This window comes from Scyliorhinus torazame, chromosome 11 (assembly GCF_047496885.1).
Source record: "Scyliorhinus torazame isolate Kashiwa2021f chromosome 11, sScyTor2.1, whole genome shotgun sequence".
Taxonomy (NCBI): Eukaryota; Metazoa; Chordata; class Chondrichthyes; order Carcharhiniformes; family Scyliorhinidae; genus Scyliorhinus; species Scyliorhinus torazame.
Genome location: NC_092717.1, coordinates 206,060,348 through 206,082,442, shown reverse-complemented (window position 1 = coordinate 206,082,442; position 22,095 = coordinate 206,060,348). Strand labels below are relative to the sequence as shown.

The 22,095-nt window shown below is 48.2% G+C and overlaps 1 protein-coding gene across 2 annotated transcripts in view; it reads left to right on the top strand.

The window, feature by feature from the left end:
- Nucleotides 1–22,095, top strand: part of fam135b (family with sequence similarity 135 member B) — a 607,420-nt gene that overhangs the window by 291,814 nt on the left and 293,511 nt on the right. For both annotated transcript variants that reach the window (XM_072468261.1, XM_072468262.1), the window contains exon 4: nt 5,868–6,007. In XM_072468261.1, coding sequence (XP_072324362.1) covers nt 5,868–6,007 — 140 coding nt within the window. The remainder of the gene's footprint in view (nt 1–5,867; nt 6,008–22,095) is intronic.

The following is a 22,095-nucleotide window of genomic DNA, read 5'->3' as shown; positions in this document are numbered from 1 at the left end:
ACCCAATCCCTGTTACAAAAGCATCACGAATGAGGAGATTAGAATGTTCGGTGGCCATAATGGCCTGACAGTCACAGTCCCGGACGAGTGGGATTAGGGCCCGCCAGAAGTCTTCAATGGACTCACCAGGGAGTTGAGAGCGAGTGGCGAGCATGTGCCTGGCGAAGAGTGTGTTCGCTTTCTGCGTGTAGTTCTCTTTGAGGAGTGCTATGGCTTCTGTGTAGGTCGGGGCGTCCTGGATCAGTGGAAACACGCTTGAGCTCAACCTGGAGTACAGGACCAGTATCTTCTGAGCCTCCGTCGGTGGGGTGTTCGCTGAGTTTATGTAAGCCTCGAAGCAAGCTAGCCAGTGATTAAAGTCTTTCCTGGCGTTGGTCGAGTGCGGATCCAGTTGCAGGCGATCTGGTTTGATTCGGATGTCCACCTTGAAGATATCTTACTGCAATAAATTGATGTACGATCAATTGCACAAAGACTCAGATTGGGTACAACTGTGGCTTTATTGCAGTAAGATGCGTGGCCTCCTACAGCATCTGGTGAAATGGTAGCTGAATGGAGGACACGCATATTTATACTCCTCCTCCGGGGCGGAGCCAGCAGGCAGGGGCTACCGACAAACCTGTAGTACAGATCCTACCTTATACGTAACTAATACAGGTTCTCTCTCTTTCTTCGGGCCTAATTTCGGGAGCCGTTCAGAGGAGGAGCAGTCTCTGAGTATAAAAACCTAACGGTAACTTCCTGTTTTCCAGTTTTTTTTCAAAAGTGACGTCAGATGGAAGCTGTGATCTGATTGGTTGATAGCAAATCTGCCCCAAATTTAAAAAAAACACAGCTAAACTCATAAACTTAAATTAAACTAATTAATTAATTAGTGATGGCTGGTCAGGTGATGTGCTTGAGCTGCTTGATGTGGGAGCTGGCAGATCCCATTGCGAGCTGCAGCGACCACATCTGCAATACGTGTTGGCTGCTTGAAGAGCTCCGGCTCAGAGTTGATGAGCTGGAGTCAGAGCTTCAAACACTGTGGCACATCCGGGAGGGGGAGACTTACCTGGACACTGTGTTTCAGGAGGCAGTCACACCTGTCAGAGTAAGTAGTTTAAATCCTGCCAGTGGCCAGGGACAGCAGGGTGTGACTGCAGGTCAGGCAGGTAAAGGGAACCAGCAGTCAGGAACTCAGGAGCCTCAGCCCTTGACCCTGTCCAACAGGTATGAGGCACTTGCTCCCTGTGTGGATGGCGAACAGGGCTGCAGGAAGGATGAGTCAGCTGACCAAGGCACCATGGTTCAGCAGACCATTCAAGGGGAGGGAGTAAATAGGCAAGTTGTAGTTGTAGGGGATTCTATTATCAAGGGGATAGATAGTATCCTTTCTGAGCAGGATAAAGAGTCCCGCATGATATGTAGCCTGCCCGGTGTTAGGGTGCGGGACATCTCTGACCGGCTTAAAAGCATACTGGAGAGGGAGGGGGAGGATCCAGTTGTTGTGGTCCATGTCGGTACCAACAACAGAGGCAAGTCTAGGAAAGAGGACCTGTTTAGAGATTATAAAGAGCTAGGATTCAAATTAAAAAACGGTCATAGTCTCCGGATTTCTGCCCGAGCCACGTGCAAATTTACAAATTGGCATAGGGAGGCAAGAATAAGGGAAGTTAACATGTGGCTTAAAGAGTAGTGTGGGAAAGAGGCGTTCCTTTTCATGGGACACTGGCATCAGTTTTGGGACAGGGGGGACCTATACCGTTGGGATGGTCTCCACCTGAACCGAGCTGGGACCAGTGTTCTGGCGAAAAGAATAAATAGGCTGGTCAGTAGAACTTTAAACTAGAGATTGGGGGGAAGGGAAAGTCAGGGAACCAAGAGGTGAAGTAATCAGTGGGAAGCGTAGCTGCTTAGGAATACAAAAAAGCACGAAAAGATAAAACTCAGGAGAGGTTACGATAGTCCCCATCCCACAAAATATGACACAGTGTATGGAAAGGCTCAGTAAACCAAGGTCCACCACACTAAGAAAACTAAAAGGGACGGTCAATAGAGAATTAAAGGTGCTATATTTAAATGCGCGCAGTGTACGGAACAAGGTAGATGAGCTTGTGCCCAGATTGTGACTGGCAGGTATGATGTGGTAGGCATCACAGAGACGTGGTTGCAGGCAGTTCAGGACTGGCATTTAAACATCCAGGGATTCACAACCTATCGAAAAGACAGAGAGGTGGGCAGAGGGGGCGGGGTTGGCTTGTTAATTAGGAATGAAATTAAATCAATAGCACTAAACGACATAGGGTCAGATGATGTGGAGTCTGTGTGGGTTGAGTTGAGGAAGCACAAAGGCAAAAAAACCATAATGGGAGTTATGTACAGGCCTCCTAACAGTGGTCAGGACCAGGGGCACAAAATGCACCACGAAATAGAAAGTGCATGTCAGAAAGGCAAGGTCACAGTGATCATGGGGGACTTCAATATGCAGGTGGACTGGGTAAATAATGCTGCCAGTAGACCCAAGGAAAGGGAATTCATTGAATGTTTACGGGAGGGCTTTTTGGAACAGCTTGTGATGGAGCCCACGAGGGAACAGGCCATTCTGGACTTAGTGTTATGTAATGAGCCAGACTTGATTAAAGATCTTAAAGTAAGGGAACACTTAGGAGGCAGTGATCATAATATGGTAGAATTCAGTCTGCAATTTGAAAGAAAGGAGGTAGAATCAGATGTAAAGGTGTTACAGTTAAATAAAGGTAACTACACGGGCATGAGGGAGGAACTGACGAAAATCGACTGGGAGCAGAGCCTAGTGGGAAAGACAGTAGAACAGCAATGGCAGGAGTTTCTGGGAGTAATTGAGGACACAGTACAGAGGTTCATCCCAAAGAAAAGAAAGGTTATCAGAGGGGGGATTAGGCAGCCATGGCTGACAAAGGAAGTTAGGGAATGCATCAAAGCAAAAGAGAAAGCCTATAATGTGGCAAAGAGTAGTGGGAAGTCAGAAGATTGGGAAGGCTACAAAAACAAACAGAGGATAACAAAGAGAGAAATAAGGAAAGAGAGGATCAAATATGACAGTAGGCTAGCCAGTAACATTAGGAATGATAGTAAAAGTTTCTTTAAATACATAAAAAACAAACGGGAGGCAAAAGTAGACACTGGGCCACTCCAAAATGACGCTGGTAATCTAGTGATGGGAGACAAGGAAATAGCTGAGGAACTAAATAAGTACTTTGCGTTAGCCTTCACAGTAGAAGACATGAGTAGTATCCCAACAATTCAGGAGAGTCAGGGGGCAGAGTTGAATATGGTAGCCATCACAAAGGAGAAAGTGCTAGCGAAACTAAGAGGTCTAAAAATTGATAAATCTCCGGGCCCAGATGGGCTACATCCTAGAGTTCTAAAGGAGATAGCTGAAGAAATAGTGGAGACGTTAGTTATGATCTTTCAAAAGTCACTGGAGTCAGGGAAAGTCCCAGAGGATTGGAAAATCGCTGTTGTAACCCCCCTGTTCAAGAAGTGAACAAGGAAAAAGATGGAAAATTATAGGCCAATCAGCCTAACCTCGGTTGTTGGCAAGATTCTAGAATCCATTGTTAAGGATGAGATTTCTAAATTCTTGGAAGTGCAGGGTCGGATTAGGACAAGTCAGCATGGATTTAGTAAGGGGAGGTCGTGCCTGACAAACCTGTTCGAGTTCTTTGAAGAGATAACAAATAGGTTAGACCAAGGAGAGCCAATGGATGTTATCTATCTTGACTTCCAAAAGGCCTTTGATAAGGTGCCTCACGGGAGACTGCTGAGTAAAATAAGGGCCCATGGTATTCAAGGCAAGGTACTAACATGGATTGACGATTGGCTGTCAGGCAGAAGGCAGAGAGTGGGGATAAAAGGTTCTTTTTCGGAATGGCAACCGGTGGCGAGTGGTGTCCCGCAGGGTTCAGTGTTGGGGCCACAGCTGTTCTCTTTATATATTAACAATCTAGATGACGGGACTGGGGGCATTCTGGCTAAGTTTGCCGATGATACAAAGATAGGTGGACGGGCAGGTAGTATGGAGGAGGTGGGGAGGCTGCAGAAAGGTTTAGACAGTTTAGGATAGTGGTCCAAGAAATGGCTGATGAAATTCAACGTGGGCAAGTGTGAGGTCTTGCACTTTGGAAAAAAGAATAGAGGCATGGACTATTTTCTAAACGGTGACAAAATTCATAATGCTGAAGTGTAAAGGGACTTGGGAGTCCTAGTCCAGGATTCTCTAAAGGTAAACTTGCAGGTTGAGTCCGTAATTAAGAAAGCAAATTCAATGTTGTCATTCATCTCAAGAGGCTTGGAATATAAAAGCAGGGATGTACTTCTGAAACTTTATAAAGCATTAGTTAGGCCCCATTTAGAATACTGTGAGCAATTTTGGTCCCCACACCTCAGGAAGGACATACTGGCACTGGAGCAGGTCCAGCGGAGATTCACACGGATGATCCCAGGAATGGTAGGCCTAACATACGATGAACGTCTGAAGATCCTGGGATTATATTCATTGGAGTTTAGGAGGTTGAGGGGAGATCTAATAGAAACTTACAAGATAATGAATGGCTTAGATAGGGTGTACATAGGGAAGCTGTTTCCATTAGCAGGGGAGACTAGGACCCGGGGGCACAGCCTTAGAATAAAAGGGAGTCACTTTAGAACAGAGATGAGGAGAAATTTCTTCAGCCAGAGAGTGGTGGGTCTGTGGAATTCATTGCCACAGAGGGCGGTGGAGGCCGGGACGTTGAGTGTCTTTAAGACAGAAGTTGATAAATTCTTGATTTCGCGAGGAATTAAGGGCTATGGAGAGAGAGCGGGTAAATGGAGTTGAAATCAGCCATGATTGAATGGTGGAGTGGGCTCGATGGGCCGAATGGCCTTACTTCCGCTCCTATGTCTTATGGTCTTATCGGTGTACAGTGGTTCACCACGGAGATGGTGTTAGTTTTACCTTACACATGGAAACTGGCCCTGCTGCTGTTAGTAATATTGTCAAGGTTAAGTAACAGAGTTAAGTAGGGCAGCATGGTGGCACAGTGGGTTACCCTGCTGCGTCACAACGCCGAGATCCCAGGTTCAATCCCGGCTCTGGGTCACTGTTCGTGTGGAGTTTGCACATTCTCCCCGTGTTTGCGTGGGTTTCGCCCTCACAACCCAAAGATGTGCAAGTTAGGTGGATTGGCCACGCTAAATTGCCCCTTAATTGGAAAAAAATGAATTGGGTACACTAAATTTCTTTAAAAAAGTAACAGAGTTAAGTAACAATGTTAATGAAGCTGAGCTGAGCAATAGTGGAGTCCACCAGAGGGATATGGCAAGTGAGAATAAGATGACAAAGAGCCACCTGAACAGACCCAACAGATGGGCATTGCACGGCAAGAGCACAGCGACATAAAGTCTTACGTAGGTGTAGTGTTAGTGGAGTAGTTGAAGGTGTTGAAGGTAGTAAAGAGCTTGAGGGAGAAATGGGCAATATGCTTAGAGGCAAACTGGTAGCCATTATTTACTTTGATTCATATGGTTTAACTCCTGTGGCCGAGTCACACTTTAACAGGAGAGTCTGAAATAAGGGGTGGACAGAAAAGTGAAAAAGAGGCTCAGAAAAAGTCACTGAAGAAGACCGTACAATAAAAAAAAGTGAACAAGAGGTGTTTTTGAAGGGAGAAGGAATTGGTTAACTATGGCGGGAAAGTGGCAGGTATGCTGATCTGAGGAAAAATGTTGTGTATTCTGGCCTTCATCTATTCTTAAAATTATCTTAAGTTAATCTGTACTTGTAATTTGAAAACCTGACTTTGCATAGCTATTTTGGCTATGTTTATCTTTGTGCATACTTAATGGTTGTTTGATATTTACAGGTGATTCAGGTCCCAGCCCACCCTTCATCCATGACAACACCGTTTACAGCAAGATATTCCAGATCTTGTACAGAAATGAAGAAATTGCAGTGAACGATCCCAGCCTTTTCAGAGTTCACCTCTTGTTGGATGGAGAAAGGGTGAGTAATTTTATTGAATACTGTTTTCTTGGAGCAAGAACACTGCAAGGGAAAGAGGACCTTTATTGTCTGTGGTGGGAAGTCACGGGTCAGATCCTCAGCACTCCAGCCTTATCGCCCACTTTCAGACCTGTGCTTTCACTGTGTACAACTGTCTGCTGGTAGGATTGAATTACTGCATTCAGCCTGTAATTAATTCTCCACACGATTGTCTCAGTTAATAAATGGCAAACCTGCATTTATTATGTCTTGTTGGATCAACTTCCTCGTTTTGTAAACTTTGGAGACATAACGAACGTTAAATGTTACCTGCAAAAGAAACACACATATAAAACCATATTGATTAAATGAAGCTGGCCAGTTTAATGAATTGTTAACCACTCAGCAAAAAGATCTAATCAGAGAATCATAGAATTTTCAGTGCAGAAAGAGTCTGCACCGGCTCTTGGAAAGAGCACCCCACTTAAGCCCACACCTCCACTCTATCCCAGTAAACCAGTAACCCCACCTTAGCTAAGAGCAATTTAGCCCGGCCAATCCACCTAACCTGCGCATCTTTGGTCTGTGGGAGGAAACCGGAGCACCCGGAAGAAACCTACGCAGATACAGGGAGAACGTGCAGACACCGCACAGACAGTGACCCAAGCCAGGAATCAAAGCTGGGATCCTGGAGCTGTGAGGCAACTGTGCTAACCACTGTGCTACTGTGCTGCCCCAGTCAATGAGGGAAGGCCCTGTGCATAGGAAGTGATTGATATGTGTTGCATCTGAAATCGTCATCTCTCTGTTTATTTAAATTGCTTTACTTGCCTTAAATTCTTAGCCTATTTTGTCTTTACCTACGTGATTGGTATTTAATAATTAGGAAAATGATTGACAGGAAAGCAATCAAAACTGTCAGGGTCAAGGTAGGATTTTTTAAATCTAGAAAATTGAAAAGAAAATATCGGCGCAGACCGGGGATTTTGGATTTTTAAAGAAATGCTAGGATCACCGAGCAAGACCCAGATTGCTCACTGACAGCATGATGAGGTGACCTTGCTGACTGCTGGAAGGTCAGAAAATACACCCACAGCACAGTTTGAACCTTTCAATGGAAGAAAGACAAAAGGTGCTTAATGGACTATCAAGAGCATTCAGCCTTTAACTTCGAGCACCGGCTCTTCAAAGGTAAGTAGCTGTGTATGGAAGTACAAAAGTAGTGTATTTTTTTGAAGTGCGATGGGGAAGTAATAATTAAGAATAATGGGAGTAATACTCAAAATGGAGGCATACAATGGAGTCTGCATGCAAATGTTGTATAAGACTGCCCCAACTCCAGTTGTGTGCTGGCAAGATGGATGTGGGAATAAACTAATATGAGCATATTGTAAGAAAATGGAGTTCAGGTAGAAAATCAACCAGAATCTTATTGGGTTGTGGAGAAGGCTCAAAGGGCCAAATGGCCTATTCATGGTTCAATTTCTTATGTTCTTATAAATGTTGCATGGAAAGCCTCCAATACTCCCCCTCGTCTCCACTTCTCTTTCTGCACTCTAATCTGTGGAGGCAGAGAGATAATGGGTGGAATCGTCCATCTTCTTCAGCTGACAGGTTCGAAGGTCCGGATGCTATATTTATCTGCAAGCCCAGCAAGCTCATATCACTCTCTCCAGTCCACCTGTCTTCACAAGTCCATGCAGGATGTCAGCAACTCAGAGCAAAAAGGCTAGCAGCCTCAAGAAGAAGTCTGTTCTTGATCCAACCACCTTCACCCAAGCCCATCACCTGTGAGGCGCCCATGTCCCATTTGGACCTCACCCCACTTCCTCATCCATCCCTTTCCCATTAACAGTGAGGTATCTCTTTGACCCCCTATTTTGTGAGCTTTTCATGTTGGCTTGTCGTGGTCCATCTTCCCTCTGCTCGGTCTTCCCCTTACCTTCCATTGTTTGTCTTCATCTACTTCCTCACCCCTCTGGCTGCCATCGTGGACCCTCGTCCTACCCTTCCCTTCCTTGCATGGCCCTCCTTCCACACTGCCTCCCTTGCTTTCGTCAGGCTGCCATCTCCCCACCTCGCCGCGCACTCCACCCCCATTGAATTTTGGATCTTTGTTACGGTGGCTGCATAAGACCCACAGCAGAGTGGTCTCCAGGTAGAGGTTGGTGTGTGAGACCATGGGGGTGGAGAATGCTGCACTCCCCAACCCCAGACACTGAACCGAGGTAGTGACACTAAAGTGCCCGTGGGTCCGGCAGCGCGATGCTGACCAGGGAGATCAGCTCGGCTTGGAGGTGGGGCATAAAAGGAAAAATAGTAAAAGAGGGAAATAAGAATACTAGTCTGAACTGGAGTGCGAAGCGAGGTGTGGAGATGGCGGCCTGACAAATGCAAGGGAGGCAGTGTGGAAGGAGGGCCTTGTATTCTTTAAAATGGAACAGCAGCAAAACGGGAAGTAAGAATACGGATCTGAACTGTTTTTTCCTTCCAGTCTGCCCTTGCAGTGCAGCACTATAGCAGAAGGCTTTGCTGCACTGACCACAAAGTCTGTTGTCAACTGAGGGTCGTCTTGCGCACGCCATTCTTGAGCAATCCGGTTTTGACGCTGATTTCCCACTGACGTGACACAAGATTGGAAGGCCTGATGGGACATCAGCGGGCAGCTGCTAATATACATTCATGAGACGCAAATGAATGCAGTTGGTTTCATGCCACCAGCCAGTGGGAAGAAAGACCCGCCATTAAACCGCCATTGGGAGAATCATGCTTCAATTTTACGCCTGCGGGGTTTGGGCTTTTTGGGCGGGATTCTCCGGTGCCTCAGCCACGCGTTTCTTGGCAGCGTGCTATTTGCTGGTGGCAGGATTCTCTGTTCCCGCCAATTGTCAATTGAATTTCCCATTGAAACCACCCAACCCCACACTGCCGGGTAACCTGCAGGCGGGGGTCTGCTGCCAGCAGGAGAAGAGGATCTTATCGGCTGGAGAATTCCGGCCTTTGCCTCCTATCGGATTGCCCATGCCTGCCCATCATCAAGCCCACCATGGGTGGGTTGAGAGAATTCCGCCCAATGTAGATTCTGAATGTACCATGGTGCAACGTATTGGAATATCTGTATACAGAATTTCTTTACCAACCATCATACCCCTTCTGGAATGCCGCCACCTCAAGAGTAAATTAGGAATGGGCAGCACATGTTGATATTGTTAGTGATATCCATATCCCAAAGACAAATTTAAAAAATTGTAATGCATGGACTTCCTCAAATGCAAACAATCAGTAATTGGAAATATATAATTTTTCAAAATGACTCATGGCTTTTTTTGCTGGAGATTGTTGTATACAAATATATCCAATATTTTCAAATGACATTTTAAAAGCAGCGTGACAATTCCTTCAGTGAAGAAGTTGAAATAAAAATACATTAATTTTATCGGTGCCATCTCCCTCCTCAAATGAATCCAGAAGGCTGGAATACAACAGTTCCATTGTAAATGCCAGGAGGTTTTATGAAATCTTTTCTTCTCCTTGCCACAGGGTCCCTTCCACCCTGTGGAGAAACGCCTCTCCACGGTCTCTTCTTGGTGACAGATCTTCAAACCTAATCCCCTTGTTTCAAAATCAATTCAAATATGATTTCCAGAAAAAAAAAATAGAACTGACATTTGCAGAGATGCATTCAAGCAATGAGAGCACTCACAGATGAGATCTCACTTTGGGAAAATCTGTTGCAGCTGGGCAAAAAGCAGTCTGAAGGTAATATCGGAGGGATTTTCTGGTCTAAAATCAGTTTGTAATTCAGCGAAAACTTAAATCCTGGTGATGTATCGAAGGAATTGTTAAACCAATTAATATACATGAAATGTATACATCAGATGCAACTGCTGTCGTGAAAATATGAGCTGCTATGTTAAAAAAACAGCTAGACCTGTGCTGTTCCTACAATTCTCATCAATCAGAAGTATGTATTTTGTGTAGATACCTTTCCTTTACAATATTTGCCCTTCTCCTTCTCTTCACTCTGCTTCGGGTTGGGTTCCTGGTGGCCCTTGGATACCAATCTGAAACGGCAGCTCTCACTAATTCTCCTTACACTCCCTGTTCTTATCTGAGGCTAGTTATAGAAAATCTGCAATTGCCTTCCTGAGATTAGCTGATCAAACATTGCTGAAGGATTGATTCTGGAATCTTCTTGTTGCTTAAAACTCACTGTATCACTCGGCAGTGTGTTTACCAGTTACTTCATCAGTGGAACATCTTTCCAGAATTTGAAATAATGCTCTGTCTGACCAGTGGGTGATTTATGTGCAATGTCTTCTGAAACATCCTTAAATGTGTGCAAAAAATCTTCCAAACTAAACATCAAATGTGTTGAGTAACATCCAGTGACATTTGTTGCTTCGAGAGAAGTTAAAACAAATGTGTTGAAATTGTTCTTTCTAAAAACCCAACCATATGCGTCAACAGATCTGTGACATTGCAGGTGGGTAATTTTGGTTCATAGTGTAAATACCATATTTAACTGCTAATCTGATCATTAAGAAGAAATGGGCTAACTCTGCACTTAAAAGGCAGATTTGGTAAGATTTGTTGATTTGGTAAGTTTCTCTACATCGACTACTGCTGGGCTGTGAGGTAACAAACTTTGAATACTTTACCTCTACAGGCATCTCCTGTGGTGTGTAAGGTAAGGCAGGTGATGCGGCTTAACAATCTCAGGAGCGATCCTACAGAATGCATGATGCTGATTTGTCCCTGTGTATACAAACATACAAATTAGAACCAGGAGGAGGCCACTCTGCCCCTCGTGTCTGTTCCTACATTCAATAAGATCATGGCTGATCTGACAGTAACTTCAACTCCACATTCCTGCCTGCTCCCGATAACCTATAATATAATAATAATGATAATCTTTATTGTCACAAGTAGGCTTACATTAACACTGAAATGAAGTTACTGTGAAAATCCCCTAGTCGTCACATTCTGGCGCCTGTTCGGGTACACAGAGGGAGAATTCAGAATGTCTAAATTACCTAACAGCACGTCTTTCGGGACTTGTGGGAAGAAACAGGAGCACCCAGAGGAAACCCACGCAAACACAGGGAGAAGGTTCTGACTCCGCACAGACAGTGAGTCAAGCTGGGAATTGAACCTCGGATCCTGGCACCGTGAAGCAAACGTGCTAACCACTGTGCACCGTGCCGTCCCCTTTCACCCCCTTTATCAAGAATCTATCTACCTCTCCCTTAAAGATTTTCAAAACTGCCTCAACCACCTTTTCAGGAAGAGAATTCCAAACTCTCTACCCTCTGAGAGAAAATATTTTCCTTATCTCTGCCTTAAATGGGCAAGCCCTTATTTTTAAATAGTGACCCTGAGTTCTAGTTTCTCCCACAAGATGAAACATCCTTTCCCTGTCTCCCCTGTCAAGTCCCCTCAGGATCTTGGCCGGGATTCTCCGGTATCCGGCGGGCGGGCCATACCGACGCCGAGGAGTGGCGTGAAGCAGTCCCGCGTCGGGCCGCCCGGAAGGTGTGGAATCCTCTGCACCATCGGGGGCTAGGCCAGCGCTGGAGTGGTTGCGTGACAACCGGTGCCGAAGGGCCTCCGCTGGCCGGCGCTAGTTGACGGATGCGCAGGAGCGACGCCAGCGTGTTCCCAGTACCGCTGGTGTGATTCCTGCGCATGCACAGGGGGTTTCTTCTCCGCGCTGGCCATGGAGGAGCTTTACACAGGCCGGCGCAGAGGGAAAGAATGCCCCCACGGCACAGGCTCACCCGCAAATCGGTGGGCTCCGATCGCGGGCCAGGCCACCATGGAGCCCCCGGGGCCGGAACCCCCCCCCCCGAGGACTCCGCAGGCCGCCCCCTCAGAGCCAGGTCCCGCCGGTACGGACCTGGTCTAATCGACGCCGACGGGACTGGCCGAAAATGGGTGGCCGCTCAGCCCATCGGGGACCGGAGAATCATCGGGGGTCCACTGCCAGCAGCCCCCGACCGGCCGGGCGCGATTCCCGACCCACAAAAAAAAAACGGCGCCACAGAATTCGGCAGCCAGCGTCAGAGCGGCAGGGCGGGAATCACGTTGTTTCAAAAAATCACCTCTTATTCTTCGTATCTCCAGTGAACACAAGCCTAATCTGTGCAGTCTTTCCTCATAAGATAGCCCACCCATTCCAGGCATTGATCTAGTAAACCTTCTCTGAACTCCTAATGCTGACAGGAGTCACTCTTCTGGGGGCTTCCTGACAGTGGTCACCTTTTTGGGTGTCTCTTTGGGAGGGTCTCTTTATTTAGTGGTCTCTGGGGGTCTCCTTTTTAGGGGGCCTCTGTGGGACCTCTTTATTTAGTGGATTTCTGAGAGTTCCTTATTTAGGGAGTCTCTGGTGGAGGTCTCTCTGGGGCTTGTCTCGTGGGGATGTGGTGGGCAGGTCTTGCATTGTGGGGAGGGGAGATGGGGTGGCACTCAGATGGACGTTGGGGGCAGCTCCCTTAAAGGATTATCCCCTTGACCCACCGCGAGGTCCACCGTGTCATGGCCACTTTGGCAGGACCAGTAATAATTCTCGCTCATGTGATTCCCGGATCCGGTCGTAGATATCTGAAATCCTCCCCTCCCCTAACTTGACCAGGGATATGACGATGCCAGTGGAAATGAAGGAATCCTTATGTAAAAAGTCACAAACCTGCAACGACTAAAACACATTAGTTCTTGGGAGCTGGAACTTCTTCAACAACACCTCCCCAAAACTCTCCAAAACCTCCCTCCCACAAACGCAGAATGACGAGTCCAAACCAGATGGCACAAACAAATGGGGCTGGATTCACATGTTTAGGAGCCTTGTTCTCTAATTGGAGCTGAATTGCACCAGCTTTACAATCCCCTTGCGGCCGTAAGGCGTTGCGGGGAATGCGAGGGATTCCCAGGGAATCCAGCTATTGGGCCGCCATCTTGAATAGGTGGCCTGATAACCAGGTCCCGTGACAGGCCATCCCCTACCCTCCCAACCCCCACTTCCAAGTACGGGTGTGATCTGCCATGCCCCCCCATCTGGGACCCCTGTAATGGGGGGAAACTCCATAGAGACCATCTGCCTAAAGGCACTTGTATCTCTTTGAGGTGATCAATGTTTACAAACTTTGGCGTTTCACCACTTAGGCTACTGAGCCGTGAAGGGAGGTGAATGAATCAAAGCTGCTTTTGCGTTGTAGAAGCTGTCAATCACAGACCACTACCAGAAAGCTATGAATGGCTTGCAACTATTGGATCAGTGGGGACTGGACACAGGTCACAGCTGTTCTTCTTCCAGGACTGGACACATGGAGCTGCAAGGTAGGTTTAACAGCTGTAATTCTTCTCACTGCCCCTGACTGCACTGCTCTCATGCTTCCAGACACGGGTCTCTTTTCTGGAGAGGAGGTTGTCCCTTTAGGCAGCGAGTCCCTGTGGAGGGTTCCCCTATAACAGGGCCCCTGTGTGGGGCAGGTCACCCCCGTACTTGGGGCAGGAGGGGTTGCCAGGTAATCCGGGGGTGGAGGTTTGCTGTGCAAGGGGTGTTGGGGTTGATTAGTGCTGTGGGGGGTGGGGGAGGCCGGCCATTGAACCACGCTATTTGGCCACCCGCTCAAGATGGTGGCCCGAAAGCGGGATTCCCTGGGAACCTCTCGTATTCCACACCATGCATAAATTTGCATAGCATGGAACACCCAGGAGGATCGTAAACCGGTTGCAATTCAGCTCCAGCGGGATAACATGAGGCGGGATTCCCCGTTGGCAGACTCCGAAATTGCGAAACGCGATTGGACGGAGAATATGTTCCAATACTAAAATCGTGGAGGGCGCCGTCCGTCACCTCGACAGCGGAGTCAATGCGGTCCGGAACGCACATACAGTAGACACTGTTTTCATATCATTAGCGTGCCTCACCTCAAATTCTCCGGGGCCTCCGCGATGCTCTGCCTCCGATGGGCCGTGTTCCTGACAGCGCTGTTCACCTGTGCTTTTAAAAATTGTGAAACCGGCGTGGACGGACACGGAACACCATTGCCGCAGCCAGAAAGGCAGCCATACAGCTGTGCATGCCGCTGACAGCTCACAGTGAACTTAGGGTAACGGGTCGTATAGGTGTCCCCCAAGGCCAACCCCTGGGTGCCCTTTGGTCACAGCCGACCCATCAGCTGTATGGGCGTGCTCTAGCACAACCAGTGCCACCTTGTTGGCTGGGATGAGTGTGTGTGTGTGGATTTAATGTGTTTAAGTTGTCAGCCTCCCAAGAGTCAATCACGGACCCGACGAATCACGCACCATTGTTCATTGGAATCAATTGTGCTCCACGTATCGCCAGCACTAGCCCCTCTACAATTGCTGAATCGATCCAGGTTCGGCGCCAGTTTTGCTGTCGTGAAAGTCTGTGAATTCTGCATTGGCAACATCAATATGGGCTGGATTCTCCATTGCCCGACGGCGATATCATCATCGACGATCGGGCCGAGAATCCTTGTTTACGACCAAATTGGAGCCGGTGCCTGTTTTCTGATGCTCCACCCCCTCCAAAATGGCGTCATTAAGGAGTACGCCGCACGCCGTTGGGACGGCCTCAGGACGTTACCTGAAGGCCCTCCCCTGATGGGCCGAGTTCTCGACGGCGCGGGACACGTGCTCTCAGTTTTCGTGAACCTGGCGTGGCAGCTGCGGACTGTGTTCAGTGCCGCCACAATTGGGTGGGAGCCACGCTGCTGGCCGGTGTGGCTTCGGCGAGGGCTGGGAGGACTGGTGGACGGTGGCAAAGGAGTTTCCATGGGGTCACTATTTGGCAGGCCGGTGCCATGCCGTACCGTTGCAGGTCGTCGCCTTTCGTTTGCACGGCCACTGACCCGACAATTCTCCAGGTGTTTATATCGGGAAGGCTGTGCGTTTTACGCGGTGCGGCTGCGAGCCCCTCAACAGTCGGAGAATCGATGTGGGGGTGGCGCCAACTTTTCCTCGTAAAACCAGACACTTCCTCTGGACATAGCCTCAAAATCGGGGAATCCAGCCCTTAATCTCAGAAACGGAGAATCCCACCCAAGAACAGCGTTACACTTGCAGGTTTAGTCTTTTTTTAACAAACAATTTTATTGAGGTATTTTTTGGCATTGTAAACAGTTACAGATAACAGAACTGTGCAAACATCAATATAAAACCAATACTTCAATCAAACCATACTACACATGCCAGCTCCTCTCCCCTAGACACTGCCTGCCTATTTATTCCTCCTACTCTACTCTATTCTCCCCCCCCCCCCCCCCCTGCTGACGTTCACTCTCCCGCAAAGAAGTCGATGAATGGTTGCCACCTTTGGGCGAGCCCCAGTACAGATCCTCTCAAGGCGAACTTAATTTTTTCCATACCCAGAAAACTTGACATGTCCGAAAGCCATAGTTCGGTCTTCGGGGGTTTTGAGTCCCTCCATGCCAGCAGTATTCGTCGCCGGGCTATTAGGGAAGCAAAGGCTAGAACATCTGCCTCTTTCTCCCCCTGGACTCCCGGGTCTTCCGAAACCCCGAAGATTGCCACCCCTGGACTCATCACCACCCTTGTTTTCAGCACCTGGGACATGACCACCGCAAATCCCTCCCAGTACCCCCTAAGCTTAGGACATGCCCAAAACATGTGAACATGGTTCGCTGGTCCTCCCGTGCATCTAGCGCACTTGTCCTCTACCCCAAAGAATTTGCTCATCCAGGCCACCGTCACGTGGGCCCGGTGATCGACCTTAAATTGAATCAGGCTGAGCCTGGCATATGTTGCGGTTGAGTTTACCCTACTCAGGGCTTCCGCCCACAGCCCGTCCTCCATCTCCCCGCCGAGCTCCTCCTCCCATTTGAGTTTCAGTTCCTCCGTCTGGGACTCTTCCCCCTTCATGAGCACCTTGTAGATATCCAAGACTCTACCCTCTCCTTCTCTAGAGACTATTCTGCCCTGGATCCCTATTGGCGGGAGGCGTGGGAAGGATGGGACCTGTCTGCGTACAAAGTCCCGCATCTGTAAGTACCTAAAGTCATTTCACCTTACCAGCCCAAATTTCTCCTCCAAGCCCCTCAAACTCGCAAAGCTCCCCTCCAGGAACATATCGCCCACCCTCCCCACCTCCACCCGCCGCCATGTTCGAAACCCTCCATCCATGTTCCCGAGGCGAATCAATGGTTATCACATGTTGGAGCCCAGACAGACGCACCCCCACCCCCCCTACATGCCTCCTCCACTGGCCCCATATCCGCAGGGCTGCCCCCACTACCGGGCTGGTGGAGTACTTGGCCGGCGACAGCGGTAGGGGAGCCGTGACCAGGGCTGCCAAACTGGTGCCCTTGCACGAAGCTGCCTCCACTCGCTCCCAGACCCCGTACCCACCATCCACTTCCTTATCATGGCTATGTTAGCCGCCCAGTAGTAGTTGGTCAGACTCGGCAATGCCAGTCCCCCCTTGCTGGGGCTCCTTTCAAGCATCGCCTTCACCCGCGGGGATTTTCCCGCCCAGCCAAAGCTCATAATGATTTTGCCAGTCCTTTTGAAGAAAGACCGCGGGATAACGATCGGGAGGCACTGGAAGATGCCCCCCCCAGTCATTCCCTTCCACCCCTTCGCAGCTCTCAACGCCATCGCCAACGGCTCTATGGCCAGGGCGAACAGCAACGGGGAGAGTGGGCACCCTTGTCTCGTCCCGCGGTGTAGTCTGAAATAATCTGACATCCTGTTCGTCCTAACGCTAGCTTTAGGGGCCTGGTACAATAGTCTGACCCAATTAACCAGTCCCTCCCCGAACCCAAACCGTCCAAGCACTTCCCAGAAATAGCTCCACTCCACCCGGTCGAAGGCCTTCTCAGCGTCCATTGCCACCACTACCTCCACCTCCTTGCCCGTCGGGGGCATCATGATCACATTAAGCAATCTTCTCAAGTTAGCTGTCAGCTGCCTGCCTTTCACAAACCCTGTCTGATCATCCACAATCACCTCCGGTACGCAGTTCAATTCTAATCGCCAGGACCTTGGCCAGGAGCTTGCCATCCACATTGATCAGGGAGATTGGCCTGTATGACCCGCAGGATTCTGGGTCCTTGTCCTGCTTCAATATCAGCGAGATGGTGGCTTGCGACATCGGCGGCGGCAGGGTCCCTCTGTCCCTTGCCTCATTAAAAACCCTTGTCAGGACCGGTCCCACTATCTCTGAGAACTTCTTGTAAAACTCTACTGGGTATCCATCCGGTCCCGGGGCTTTCCCCGACTGCATGGCCTTTAGGCCCCCCAATACCTCTTCCGCTCTAATCGGGGCCCCCAGCCCGTCCACTAGTCCCCTGCCTACTTTTGGTAAGGTTAGTCCATCCAGGAACCTTTTCATCTCCTCCGGCTCTTCCGGGGGTTCTGAAGTGTACAGCTTACTATAGAAGTCCCGAAATACCTTACTCAGTCTTGCCGGGTCCTCCACTCTGCTCCCCACCCCATCAACCACTCTACTTATTTCCCTGGCCGCCTCCCTCTTCCTGAGTTGCTGCGCTAGCAATCTGCTGGCCTTCTCCCCATGCTCATACACCACTCCCCTCTCCTTCCTAAGTTGTTCCACGGCCCTACTCGTGGATAGCAACCCCAGTTCCGCCTGCAATCTCCGTCTCTCCCTGAGTAGGTCCTCCCCCGGGGACCCTGCATGCTCCTCGTCTATCCGGTGAATTTCCCTAACCAATCTGTCCATTTCTGCTCTGTCCGCCCTGACTCTGTGAGCCCGAATTGAGATCAGGTCCCCCCTCCCTACTGCCTTCAGCACCTCCCAACAGGGTCGCTGCTGAAACCTCCCCCGTATCGTTCACCTGCAAGTAATTTTGCATACACTTCCGAAGTCTCTCCCATATCCCCTCCTCCGACAACAGTCCCACGTCTAACCTCCATTGCGGGCGCCCCCACCGACCTGCAGGTCCACCCAACGGGAATGGCCCGAGATAGTGATTGCCGAGTATTCTGTATTCTTTACCTCCCCTACACAGTCCCTGCTCACAATAAAAAATCAATCCTAGAATATACTCCATGAACATGCGAATAAAACGAGTAGCCCCTTCCCGTCGGCTGTCTGGCTCTCCATGGGTCCACAGCCCCCATTTGCTCCATGAACCCTTTCAGCTCCCTTGCCATTGCTGGGAGTCTACCCATTCTGGGACATGACCGGTCCAGCCCCGGGTCAAGGACCGTATTAAAGTCCCCGTCCCCCCATTATCAACTTGCGTGAGTCTAGGTCCGGGATCTTCCCCAGCACTCTTTTGATAAAATCAACGTTGACCCAGTTCGGCGCATATATGTTCACCAGCACCACTCTTCTCCCCTCCAACTTGCCCCTTACCATAAGGAATCTGCCCCCGCCGTCTGCGACTACACCCTCCCGCTCAAATTGAACCCGCTTATTGATCATTATTGCTACCCCCCTGGACTTAGAATCCAAGTCCGAGTGGAAGACCTGGCTGATCCAGCCCTTCCTTAGCCTAGTCTGGTCAGACACTTTCAGATGTGTCTCCTGCAACATAATTACATCCGTCTTTAAAGCCCGCAAATGCGCGAACACACATGCCCTTTTAACTGGCCCATTTAGTTCCCTGACATTGCAGGTGATCAGCCTGGTTGGGGGGCACAGGATCTCAGGTTCGATTCCCGCTTGGGTCACTGTCTGTGCGGAGTCTGCAAGTTTTCCCCGTGTGTGCGTGGGTTTCCTCCGGGTGCTCCGGTTTCCTCCCACAGTCCAAAGATGTGCAGGTTAGGTGGATTTGCCATGCCAAATTGCCCTTAGGTTCGATGGGGTTGCATGGTTACGGAGATAGGGTGGAGGTGTGGGGTCAAGTTGGGTGCTTTTCCAAGAACCGGTGCAGACTCGATGGGCCGAATGGTCTCCTTCTGTACTGTAAATTCTATGATTCTATAATTCACTGATAAGAGTCTTGGGTGGGATGTGATTGATTAAATCTTGTCTTCAATCATTTTGTAACATTATCGCAAATTTATTTTCTTTGCCTCTGAATGAAGTAGTTCCTAACATAGCTTTTTGCTTGGTGCTTTCCCACAGAAAACACTGAACAATCTTTGGGTCACATGAACATGCAAAGTGGCCTCTTTGTGCCATTCACCCTGCACTGCCCTACCATTCTGGTCTCTGTTGCAGATATGTTTGTGTGATATGGGGCGAAATTCTCCTACCCGCCCCGCCACATTTCTGCCCCGACCGGCCGGCGGGAGTCTCCGTAACACCGGCCGGTCAATGGGGTTTCCCATTGTGGGGCAGCCCCACGCCGTCGGGAAACCCCCGGGCGCCGGCAAAACGGAGGCTCCCTCCGGCGGAGAATGACGCCCAGGATGTCCATCTTCTAGTCAATCATTGATAAATGTTTTGTGAGTAATATTACTCCTATGGCATTAGTACTGATCAATTTAAAAGGCATTTAAAATTATTTGAACTAAAGTAAAGCCAAACTGTGATTTTAGGAAAATAATTGAAAGTTCAGTATTCATGAAGAGTATTTTACCTTTGTCTGTGTGCTTTATATGAAGGAATTCTGTGTGGGTTTTTTTGGAAAACAGTACTTTTTATCACAAATTGAACACATTTGCAGTAGAAACATCCATTTTGGCAGTTTTGCAAAGAAACACCAAAGGAGCTGGTGCTGACTCCTGCGGAAAGGATTCTGCAGAGTTAAAAAGAGGTGAATGTGCAGAAATCCAAAAGATGCGAACTGGAAAAGATTCATCTTCACAACTCTTTCAAGATAAACCATGACTAAGACGAGGGGCTTTGAGTATAAGCTGGTAAATTGCAAGTTCAGAGCTGATGTCCAGAAAGATATGTCCATATAACAAATGGCCAATATCTGGCTAGAAGCTAAAAACTTAATTTAGTCAGTCGGTAGTGAGAGATTGTAAAGGCATTTACATGCGTTTCTAAGGAAGGATGAGGCGAATGTGCCAAACCGTTGCATTTAGGGAATTGTGGAGATTTATTGATAACAAAAGATTAAGAGGTGACATTGTAACCTTTTCTTCCCACAACAAGACCCAACCTAATTGGTTCCAGTCAGATTTTTGATGTATCCATTCTAACCTCCAATTCAATGAATCGTGTAGGTCAGTTTAATATGTGCTTATCGGAATGGATGTGCTTATCGGAACTTGAGTCTATTTAGACACGATGGGCGGGATTCTCCATTGCCCGTGCCGATATTGTAATCGGGATTTTAAAATAAAAAGCAACATGAATGGTATTTTACTGAAAAAAGACACACAGTTCTTTGTTGACGTAACTGTATTGTTTCCTGGTTCACCTCATTTTACGAACCATTTTGTGACAGCTTTGCTGCACCTGTGGTTGTTTCTAAAGTAATGACAAAAAAATCTATAAAAAATGAATGAAGGTATGAAAAGCGGTCAGTTCACGTGTAAATTCCCTTTTAGCTGATGGGTTCCATCTCTTTAAAAAAAAGCACAATGCTACCCTTTAGACATTTCATTTTACGTTGCCATGGGAACTGCAGTGGAGATGGTCTATGAGATGGTTTATGATGAAAAGTGCGCTGAGCACTAAGTTGATCAATGTGACAACTTCATCTTCTTTTCCCGTGACTCCACAGTCGTGCACTGGGAGAATTGTAATCGTAAATCAACCGTATCACTGAATGCCCTTCAGATCATTCAGTGACATCAAACTGACAAATATTGACAGGTCAATGCAAAATGTTTGAAGGTGCTCCTTGCACTTTGATGATTTTGACTTTCTCTCTCTGTACATCTAAAGCTATATTGTTCCACTTCCATTTTCCATTCTGAGCACCATTTTATAGTAAAAAGAAAATAATTGGTATTTTGTTGCTGTGTTCTGAATCTTCCTGACTGTTGTGATAATAAACTCACTTTCTTTTCTTGCAATAGCAATGTATTTGTTCTCGCTAGACACATTTTTGGCAACAGTTTCAATTTATGAGATACTGTGCGGAATATTCCTGAGCGCACAGCCAACCAGTATTTGCCATTTGTGCGATCTTGTTGCACGAATAGTAGGAGGCAGTGGAGGAATAGGAAAGTTATGCAAAAAGTACTGCCAAATGTAGTGACAGGTGTCAGCACTTGGTCCTGTTCTTGCTGTTGGCTGTCTTGATTCACCTTGAAAGCTACAGACTATTGATAATATATAATCGATAATATTGGGAGAAACAGATTTTTGTCCACCAGTTTTGTCTTCCCCACTCATTCAGGCACTGGGTAGGTTGTCCGCACTCCTTATTTCTTGTATCCTGGAATTTTATAGAGCATCTCCAACAGGTGAGATGGGAATTCTCAGTCCACCTCCCTCATCGTCTTCTTTTCGATAACCAGTAGGGTGCCCATTTTAAAGAGTACCCAGAAGAAGTCAGCCTCAGTCTTTGTGTCCTCTTCAGTTGAGAGGGGTAAGCGGCAAACATGCAACACCCAATGCAAGTCCCTTTAACCCTACAAGGATTGAGTTGTGTGTTACAGACCTGTTAGCTGTCTCTGGATTGCGGTTGCACTTCATTTTTCACCCTTCCTTCCCCCTTCCCACAATCTCCAGGCACTGTGCCCTGCCAGGCATGGGTGTATGCTGAGAAACTGTACCACCCCTGTAGAGAGGCAAGCAGCTTAAGGTCACAGCACATAATGTGCGTTTTAGATGCGCTATTCTGGCTTGGCAATTGGGCACAGGAAAAAGGACATGCATGTGATGAACCTGAGGGTCCGGATCTGGGAGGCTTGTCGGGTTGAGTCTCTGAGGATTATTGGATAGCGGTGTGGGGGTTGGTGTTGGGAGGTCAGGTGGGCGGGGAGTGGGTTTGTATCAGGGAGGAACGGGAGTTGCTGTCAGGTTGGGAGGGGATTTCCATGTTGCTGGGTGTTGGTTGGAGGGAATCCCATTGTGGGGGGTTGTGAATACTCTGGGGAGCTATTCATCCAGTCGTGGGGCATCAGGGATGTGATAATGACCTATGCAGGGCTCGGTCTGGGTAATTAAAATATTTCAGCTTAAATATTTATATTTTCCTCATTTGTTCAGAGTAGTGTAACACTGGCATAACCATCCAAAGTTAGCGATG